Raw genomic sequence first — 10,712 nt, 5'->3', positions numbered from 1 at the left:
ACAACAAAGCCATTGTGATCTTTCTCCAAGAAACACACCGTGAAACCAATGAAAAGCTAACTCTACCTAACTTCTCACTGGCAGGCTACATCCCAAGCAAACACCATGGACTAGCAACCTTCATCAGCCAAGACACAGATGATTGGTCTCTTGAGGCCCAGTCCTCACCCGACTCTGATACTGAAGTGCTTGGCGTCAACATCATCAATGTGTACAAACCACCTCCAGTACGCCTGACCAATGCATCTCTACCTCATTATCCAGCACCATGTGTATACGCAGGAGACTATAACTGCCAGCACACTGACTGGGGCTACTCTCGCTGCAATAGTGATGGGACTTGCCTCGCGGAATGGGCTTCTACCAACAACCTGACCCTCTTGTTCAATCCTAAGGAACCTGACAGCTTCTTCTCAGGACGGTGGAATACTGGCACCAACCCAGACCTGGCATTTGCTGAACCCAGCCAAGGAAACCAACTCCCTGTGCGTAAAATCCTGGACAAGTTCCCAAGATCTCAGCACCGACCATCTCTGATAATCCAACCTGCTCTGGTGTCTCCAACAGCTAGCAAACCAGTAAAGCGGTGGAACTTCCGGAAAGCAAAGTGGGACAAGTTCTATGCCGAGGTCGACCAGCGTGTTACCAAACGACCACCACCAGAGAGTGATGATATTAACACCACATACTCAGCCTACTGTAACTTGCTCATAGATGCAGCCAAGCAGTCGATCCCAAGGGGGTACCAGAAGAGCTACATCCCATGCTGGGACGATGAGTGCCAAGCTCTGTATGAAGACTTTACCTCGGCTCCATCGAAGGAGGAATCTGACTCCTGCGCTTCCACTCTCCTCACAAGACTGGATGAGAAACGCAAAGAACGCAGGATCGAGACTGTGGAATCAATCGACTTCACCTACTCAAGCAGAAGGGCCTGGCAAACCGTCAACCGCCTGACAGGCAGATCTACACCAAACGCCGGAAAGTGTAACTGCGAACGCCATCGCCAGCGTACTTGTGAACAACGGCCGCTTCACCAGCCCTGACCGTGATCACTCCAGGCGGGTTAAGAAGGAAGTGTCCGATTTTTGGAAGATGCCATCCACCTCCGATCTCTGCAGCGATTACACCATGCAGGAAGTAGAAGATGCTTTGAAACTACTCAAAGCAGGTAAGGCACCTGGACCAGACAGTATCCACCCAGAATTCCTCCATCATGCTGGCACTGCTGCAACCAACTGGCTATGCAAGTTCCTGTCATTCTGTATGAAACGATGCAAGATACCAAAGATTTGGCGCAAGGCAACTGTCATCGCACTGCTCAAACCTAATAAGCCAAAGGATGACCCTAAGAGCTACCGTCCAATCTCTCTACTCTGTATCCCCTACAAGCTACTGGAACGCCTGGAGAGCCTATCCGTATCAACCCGATTGTAGACCCACAGCTTCCTCACGAGCAGGCCGGTTTTCGTCAGGGCAGATCAACAGTGGACCAGGTCACCCTCCTCACCCAAGACATCGAAGACAGCTTTGAAGGGAACCAGAAGGCTGGTGCTGTATTTGTAGATCTGACAGCAGCATACGACACCGTGTGGCATAGAGGCCTGATATGCAAACTCCTCAAGCTCATACCAGACAGACGGATGGTGTCCTTCATCGTGCAGCTAATCTCGAACCGCAACTTCATTCTTAAGACCAGCGACTGCCAAGCTAGCAGACCACGCAGTCTGAGGAATGGTGTGCCACAGGGCTCCGTCCTAGCACCTTTCTTATTCAACATCTACATCCATGACCTGCCCAATACCATTGCTAAGAAGTATGGATACGCAGATGACCTGGCAATCCTGAAGTCTGGCAACTCTTGGGACACATTTGAGAGAGCGCTCAGCCTATACATGGACACCCTAGATACTTACCTCTACCAATGGCGACTCAAGCTGAGTGTTGCTAAGACTGTCTCCTCTGCCATCCATCTCAACAATAGGGAAGCCAACCGAGAACTCAATGTAACCATCAAGTCCAAGCGACTGAACTTCGAGGCTTGCCCCACGTACCTAGGAGTGAAACTGGACAGATCCCTCACCTACCGGCAGCACTTGGTTAATCTAAGGGACAAGGTCACAGCAAGATGCGCATTGATTCGTCACCTAGCCGGCACCAGCTGGGGAGCAAGCGCCAAGACCCTCAGAACATCAACCCTGGCCTTGGTATACGCACCAGCAGAATACTGTGCACCAGTATGGAGCAGGAGCCACCACACCCACCAGGTAGACACGGGTCTAAATGAAGCTATGCGCACTGTGTCAGGATGTCTGCGGCCAACTCCAACTGAACAGCTTCCGGGTTTAGCAGGAATCCCTCCGCCGGACATCAGAAGGAAAGCAGCCTCTGTAGCTATAGCACTCCGGTCTGAAGAACCAGGACACCTCCTTCATGACACCCTGTCAAGAGCCAGGAACAGTGAGGGTGGAAGCAGGAGATTGGTATCCAGGAAGCCGTTTGCTCAACAAGCAATAGACTTGATGAAGACAACACAGCCTAACCAGACAGCCAAGGACTGGACAGCTAAGGCATGGAAAGACCAATGGCTTCAGACTTCCTCACCACTCCAGCGCTTTGTCACAGACCCAACAGACACCATGTCAGGCTTCAATCTACCCAGGTCTGCTTGGACAAAATTAAACCGCCTGAAAAGTGGAGTTGGACGCTTCAATGCCAACCTGTTCCAATGGGGCTTAAAGGAAAGCCCAGCATGTGAGTGCGGTAGTGAGGAACAAACAGCCGACCACATCATCTCATCCTGTCATCTCCATAGACCACCGAATGGTATCTCCGGCCTGATTGAAGTTGACGAAGCCACCAGGGACTGGTTGATGCGTACTGGGCTTGAAATTTAATGTTTTGGCTTTTATATCTTGTTTCTTCCTGACACACGCAAGAAGAAGAAGATCATCATCAGTCGGCTGCGGAGCAGGCGACTACAAGCTTTCTCCAACTTTTGTGAATCACTACCGTCCTTGACCCCCTTGACCCCTTAGTATACTCAAGAAAACGAAGATGGAGCTTGATGTTCATGGCAAGAGACCTTGGAACTAAACTAGCCCTACCAGAAAAACAGCACCCGATCTTACCGCACCGTACTTCTGCATTTTAAGGACAAAGTGCGGCCGGAATATAACTCAAAAGTGCTCTTGAAAGACCTGGTATTAAACCTAACCTAACAAATGCCATGAACACCAAGATGAGTAACTAGAAGGAGAAAGAACGGAGCAATATCTCATCATGATTGTGTCGCTGGCTGTTCTGTCTACATCGTTACAGTAAACAAATTGCCAAGACATCTGAACATACTGGCCGTTGAACCTGATGGTTTCATTCGCCCTAAATCTGGCATGTTCAGCAACTGAGCTAGGGAGGCAGAGAGCGCTCATTCCCTCACTATGGTAAAATACCAGCCCCCACCTAAATGTTCAGCAGAGTCTCCTGAATCCTCAGCAAAGTCTTCAGCAGAGCTATAACTTGATTCCAAGCCTTAATTACAAAAAAATGTATTCTTAGATATCAGGTGTAACGCGTTTCCTCGGGTATTTTTTGCATTTGGAGAACGTTTTCGACACTCAAAAGCATGGCGATATAGCTTCCAACAGTAGAAGTCTTCAAGCAGCGCCTTCATCATTAGATTAGCACCGCTTTCAAAAATTTACGTCATGCTTACACGAGTTTGCCATTTTCATTAGTTGTGCGGAAATTGGTGAAATGCAGAGAGCGACCCTGTCCTGCCGACAAAACCGATACTGATACTGATTTGCATGGCTGATTTCACAATAATGCATGCCCTTGAACATGTTGAACTGAGCATCACCTTTCTGCAACAAATTGCAACAGTTTGGCGTGTGGTTTGAACCCTGGCTCGGTTTTTGTAATGTTCGGGGAACGATAGTATCAATATTGTATACTGGATGAAAGTAATATGTTGTCTATACTATGTGGAACATTTCTGCTAAGTTGTCTAATCCCCTACAGCAGCTGCAGTAAGACTCCTATCTACATTTTAGGTTTATATCCTATGACTGGCGATACATGGCCAGGAGGAGTATCACTGTATCCTGCTTCACAACTTGCTGTAGAGCATGTCAACAACAATCCAGATATCCTGCAAGATTATCAACTGAGAATCGCCTTAGCTGACACCCAGGTAAGTACATATTTTGCGAACGCGCATCACGGCACGATACAAATTATTTGTTGATGGCAACACATATTCTGCTATCAGAAGAAGAATAACTACTTTATGTGACATTTGTAGATTGTTTTCGACAAACAAGGCTTCTAAATATAGTTATTATGATGAGCATTTCAGTGGTCATTATACATGTGTATACACTGTAACATAAAAGATACAGGTGAAAAATATGGGTACGTTTCTGTAATTTGAAATTTTTCCCTTTTATCTCTTTAGCGTTGCTGTGACATGGGTCAGTGCAAAATGTAAAAGGAGTGATATATACAATAACCCAGCTTTAATATACTGATTACTATCAATACTGATTACTATCATTATCATTCTGGTACGGTGACAACTCCCTAGTCCGAAGGTCCCCTGTCCGGAGGCTCCTTAGTCCGTAGGTCCCCTGTCCGGAGGCTCCTTAGTCCGAATGTTCGCTAGTCCGAACACGTAATTTACCATTCGTTAGTCCGAATTCTGAAAAAGGTTTGAATAGTCCGAATATAGTCCGAATATCGGGTTTTCTAGACCGAGGGTTCGCTAACCCTAACCCTAACACTAACCCTAACCCTTATTCTATATTCGGACTATATAGAACTTTCGGATTAGCGAACTTAATTTGGTTTTCGGACTAGCGACCCTTTGGACTAGAGAACCTTCGGACTAGCGACCCTTCGGACTAGAGAGAAGTCACGTCTGGTACATGTAATATTCAGGTTTTCCATTTTAGCAACTTCCAATGACACCGGGCAATGACAACGTTTGAAGACCACATATGCATAACCATATTTGCCCAACGTGACAGAAGGTCTCCAATGCGAAATAATATCTGCAATTTAAAATAATTTCCCCAACATTAACATGATGTATTATTTCTCCATCACGATGACTAAGCTTAATTTCTCCAACGCGATGGATGAATTTTTTCTATCACTTTGGCGAAAATGGTTCGATTCAGACCGTGTGGCAGAAATTAATTGTGTTGGAAAACTTAAATATTTGTGACCGTCAACCAGCACATCACAAACCAGCCGTAAAGTCGGCAAATTGTATTCTGGGTTACAGTGTAAAATGTGCATGAAGGTCGTATTAATAGGTACCTCAAGGTACCCTGAGTGCTACATGTATCTCATTTTGCTAGTGCCAGACCATTAATCCTATTGTTGAAGAGGATAATAAGCTTCTACCTATGTCTATAGATACCTCTAGTCTTTGTTTGCTTTGGCTAAATCCTGTTCAAGTGGTTGGTTACAAAGCATTGTATTTTGTCTAGGTATGTATAACCAACAATTAACAATGAGAGGAAATTCCTGAACCTCGTTGACTTGGGGATGATTTGAAATGACCGCCAATTACGACTGTTTGATCTCCTAACTTTACCCTCGGCAAAGAGACGTAGAACCGAAATAACTAAGGTACCATTTTGTTGAAGGATCAAAGTTCAACAAACCATAACCTCGCTACTGGATATCGTCAAATAATATATACCATTTTAAAGCTTATGATATTTTCCAAACATGAAATAAAAGAAAATTGACGGGGCCGACTTTACGACTGGTTTGTGGTGGACGGTCACATTTTGTAGTGGACAAATCTCATAACTATCCCATCTTCTGTGATTTTGGTTTCCTAGTGCGATGGCGGCCACTCTGTGAATTCCATGTTTCGTGAGTTATACAATATGTCGACAACGAAGGTGTTTGTTTTAGGGTGTGGTTGTTCATTATCTACTATACCAACAGCGGCGGCTTCCCATCTTTGGAATCTAATACAGGTAGACCACTACATCTTATAGGCTTTGTAAAACCAATTTCTTTACAAGAAAAAAAAAAGACTTTACCGAGACAAATACACAAGTAGCGTAAAATTTACAAATTCAACGTTAAAATGGGTAAAAATGAGGAAAATTGCGGCTTAGAGCTGGTCCAAAGGAAGAATGACCACCAAGTAAAATATTCTTATTTACCTCCATGTCTTAATAGGCTATACATATATGTGCTGAAAATGTCTGGATATGGGACAAATTCATGTCTTTCAATGATGGCGGGCAAATCAAAGTTCATACATTAGATTCAATTCAAATTGTTAATCCGTGATGAATCCACACTTTTACTGTAGCGTATACGCGAACGCGAGCGAGACTACGCGTTACGCGAGAGCGCGTAAAACTCGTCATGCCTGGAACCTTTGTGCGTATGCAAGCTTACAAGTTGAATTCAGTATTTTTCAGGTAGCGGCTAAATATTGCCGTTTTATTCTGTAGTGTTATTGCTGATATCAATAGAGAAATTATCGAAGTTTTCATAAGGCTGAGTGGCAATGATTAACTGACATTCCTCGTAAAATAATCGTGAATTATACGATCTTTAGCTTCTTTTCGTTGTTGAAAGGATTCAATCATGTTTCACCGTTGTTCATCACCGATTAACAACTCGCGTCCTGCGCGTCTGCGTGGTTTACTTCGCTCGGGCAGCTAAAGCTAAACCACACAAACGACGCGGACGCATCGTTGTTAATCGGGGATGAACAACGGTGAAACATGATTGAATCCCTAATTGTTCATATTTTGTTGAAATCCACACTTAAAAGGGCATTTCGTGATCCACAGCCTCATCTCCCCACTTTTATCAAAAACAGTTGAGATTTTTATACCACTGGAAACCTCTGGCTACATAATGTTTATAGGCCTATACCAAATATCTCTTGCAAATTAATTCGTTTCGCAAAAATATCGTGAAATTTGAATTCGTTCTGGTATTGTCTATGGAGCAGTGTAATACACATAATCATGCATAACTCACAAACGCAAAATCGGAATCAACTGAAATTTTGGGAATAAGCCTTTTTCGTGGATATCTACTGCAAAATATCATAAAAAAGAGGCTGCTAGGATCACGAAATACTTCTTTAATGTTGTTATACAGCTCTCGTACAGCGCATTCTCTCCAGAACTATCGCAAAAATCCGTCTACCCGTTGTTTTTCCGATTGATTGTACCAGGGACCACATTCAACTTGATAAGGATCGCATTTTTGAAGTATTTTGGTTGGAAGCGGGTAGCTACACTCTCCCTTCCTGGAGCCACATTTGAAGTGGTAAGTGCATCCTAAACAATTTATAAAGTATGAGTAGGCGTTATGCACATCGGAATACACCTATAGTTTGATCAGCTCGCATCGGCGGTAAGTTTTAGGTTTTGACCACTACGCCGAAAAATAGGTTAAGAGTGATGTCGTTGACTTGTCTGGTTTTTATTGTGCGTGTTAAATAAAGTATATACAAAGTATAGGACTTAAATAATAATTTGTGATACTTCTGGCGAGTTGTCTCAAGCCCGTTCTCAAAATAAAATACATGTATATTGATATTAGTCCGCGATGTTATAAGGCCCACCGACTACGAGCTGAACACACTATTATAGAGCTCTATTAGACCAGAGAAGATTCTCCTCTGGATTAGACAGATGGTACAACCTCTTACACATACACGAAGCATACGCTACATTCGTTTGTAATCAATGTCATGAACTCATACACGCATGCGCAAAATTATGTTATCGTCACTGAACACATAGCGCTCCTGGAACACAAGGGCCATTGGGTTAATTACAACCTATTGCTAAAAAATGTTCCATCATTATAATACATTTTAGGTTCACTGCAAATTTCAGATATGACCAAAGTTTTGGCCGACCAAATCATAGTGTTCATGGTGTTGGTCTACGACCACAAATCCTCTTGTAAAATGTTTTCATATTGTCTGTACATTGTACCACTGCACTGTGATATATTTTTGCTGGGACATTTTGCTTGCAGACTATTGCTGATTTTCGGGTGAAAGCAGAAGAAACGGGAATACAAGTCGTAGTATCAGAAACCTTCACAGATGACCCGACATTTCAACTCATAAATATCAAGGTAGGCAAAGAGTTACCAATTCTAGTTATTCTTGCTGCTCTAGGTTAAAAGGCACGATTAAATTATAGTTTTTAAAACATAGAATTGATGGTGGGGAGTGGGGACTAAGCCTACCGACGGAGTCAGTGGCGGAATTATGCAGTGCTTAACATAGTTGTTAGAGATCATTTTTAGCATAGGCGTAGATCCCAGGGGATGGGGGACAACCCCCCCCCATAATTTGCCAGGGGGGTGGTCCATACAATTATCCCTCCCAATATTGACGCTTTTATGTGGGTTTCTGACTAAATTAACCTCATATTTGGCCATTTAGCCCCCAAAGCCCAATTTTTTTCGCGCTACGCGCGAATCTATTCCCCTTTTGCACAATATTTCATCAGTTTAGCTTCAAAATGGCAACATTTTTCGCGCGCTTAGCGCGCATTTGTACCATAAACTTATTCTCTCGCCAAAAGGTGCCGGATTTACTATATTTCAAAAAGCATTCCCCCCCCCCAATGTCAAAAAGAAATCTTCGCCACTGATTTTTAGAAAGCTGGAACATGACAATTATTATGTATCCTTATTATTATTTACTATTTATGAGCTCTTTTAGAGTGCACCTTAGAATAGCTCTTGTGTAGTGTAATTAATAAATATTCGGTTAAAATAGCAAGACACTGTCGTGTCAAGTGGTTAACAGAATTATCGATACATTCAAGTCAAGTGTTTATAAGTTGTTCATATTTTCATTTCAGAAACAAGGCGTCAGGATAATATATTTTAGTACTTATGAACCAGATGCGCGAAAGATTTTCTGCCGAGCCTATCATGAAGGGATGTATGGATCGAAATATGTGTGGATTATAGAGGGTATGCAATACTACGTCACTTATGACGAGTCATCCTAATTTAAAGCCATATTGTAACATTTTCATAATTTTCCATAAAATGTTAGCATTTACTGTCAGAGCTTGTCAGAATGTCAGATATGACTCCTTTTAATTTTCAGCCGACAAAATGAGTTAAAGCAAAGAAAATTGAAATTTACTACCGAGCGCCGATGTCGCCAATGCGTATCACTCCGTCGGTCGTGCTACGACACGGTCCTTTGATGTGTGCATGACCGTCCCGCACGCCATGTACGTACTGTGAACAGTACAATCGTGTAAAAACACAATTTTAAACAATATTGAGGGCGTCCTCCTCGGCAATTACAATAATGGCTTTAAATAAAATTCTATCCAGAGAAGTGTCCAATCAGCTATACAAAGATTGCCGAATTCGGCATTTATTCTAAGAAACTATGGCTTCGAGTGTATAGCAAATACATAAAATATGAATAATTATGCAAAACACAAATCGGATACCTCTAAAGCTCTGACACGCTGCAATGTCGAAATTATTTTCCTACTTTCTCGGACCATTTTTTATAGTAAATCCCCCAACTCCGAAGTAGAATAATAAGTCAAAGCAAACCCTGTTTTCATGACAGGATTTTACCAACGTGACTGGTGGAAGATCCGTGATGAAAATTCCATGAACTGTACTGTTGAAGAGATGAGAAAAGCCACGGAAGGCTATTTTAGTATCCACGTGGACGCTTTGCCCGAAGGAGACGAAACCAAGAGGGTGTCTGGCTTGGTACGTATGAGCTTCGTTGGTTTGGTTGGTAGATGGGGCTTAATTAGGCGGAATTACACTCGGTTGACATAATACACCCCCCCCAAGCATGATAATCAACTGCTATTATAATAGTAGTCTTTGTCTAAGAACTTCGCAATCCATATCGAGCGGCGAAGTCGCGATCGGAGCGAAGCGGCCGCGACAGTGAACGCCCGGAGTGAACGGCGCCAGCCACACGCTCTCCCACGTGCTCTACCAAATTATTCCCTCACACGGGCCGGGCCACAGCGCGCATGTCCGAATTGTCGGCAGTTTTCATCAGTTGCTCAGGGTGTGGCACAGACTAATAATCTTTATTAATATGCACACAGAGCTCACATGAATATGAAGTGGAGTACAACGAATACGTAAATTACAAGGCCAATGAATTACTGGGCATAGAAGAAGCACCATATGGTTATGACAGCATATGGACTATAGCATTGGCATTACATGAAGCCGACAGGATACTCAAAGAAAAAAGAAAGTGGTAGCAGTCACTGGACGTACTCGTTTTCTTTATACATATAATATTGGTGTGTGTTCCTGGCTTGTCAGATTCGCATTCGCAGCACCGGCCAAAAAAATTGGGGTCACCATTTCACAATTTCCGTTAGCACAAAATGCAATACACCCCTGCCCATTCCGCGGTTATGTATGGATACCCGGGATGGATACCTATCAACCTATAATGTCAACACTGATGGCGCTATTTATTTAAATATTGTTTGCATATTTACAATGGGTAAACACTTGTATACTGGCATGAAAATACAAAAATTAGTACAAAAAGGGGAATATTCTAAAAACTTTTTATCATGAGATGATACGAATAACTCATATCATTGGCTAAAATAAATAAAAATATATATGTAAATAGCGCCCTCAATGTTCACACAAACACACAGTTTATGGAATTTAAATGT

The 10,712-nt window shown here is 43.0% G+C and overlaps 1 protein-coding gene across 1 annotated transcript; it reads left to right on the top strand.

Moving 5' to 3' along the window:
• Positions 1-1,797: 1,797 nt before the first annotated feature.
• Positions 1,798-10,280, top strand: LOC140137332 (gamma-aminobutyric acid type B receptor subunit 1-like). The gene is made up of 7 exons (XM_072158975.1): positions 1,798-4,195; positions 5,859-5,999; positions 7,150-7,320; positions 8,041-8,142; positions 8,880-8,994; positions 9,617-9,765; positions 10,119-10,280. The coding sequence occupies exons 1-7, from the start codon at positions 3,971-3,973 to the stop codon at positions 10,278-10,280; spliced, it is 1,065 nt and encodes a 354-aa protein (XP_072015076.1). The 5' UTR covers positions 1,798-3,970.
• The last annotated feature ends 432 nt before the right edge of the window (positions 10,281-10,712 follow it).

This window comes from Amphiura filiformis, chromosome 17, assembly GCF_039555335.1.
Source record: "Amphiura filiformis chromosome 17, Afil_fr2py, whole genome shotgun sequence".
Classification (NCBI taxonomy): domain Eukaryota; kingdom Metazoa; phylum Echinodermata; class Ophiuroidea; order Amphilepidida; family Amphiuridae; genus Amphiura; species Amphiura filiformis.
This window is presented reverse-complemented; position numbering and strand designations above follow the sequence as displayed.

Coding starts and splice junctions, on each gene's coding strand:
- LOC140137332 (XM_072158975.1), top strand. CDS start 3,971: ATGTTGTCTATACTATGTGGAACATTTCTGCTAAGTTGTCTAATCCCC. Junction 7,321..8,040: donor CTGGAGCCACATTTGAAGTG/GTAAGTGCATCC, acceptor TTTTGCTTGCAG/ACTATTGCTGATTTTCGGGT. Junction 8,995..9,616: donor ATATGTGTGGATTATAGAGG/GTATGCAATACT, acceptor TTTTCATGACAG/GATTTTACCAACGTGACTGG.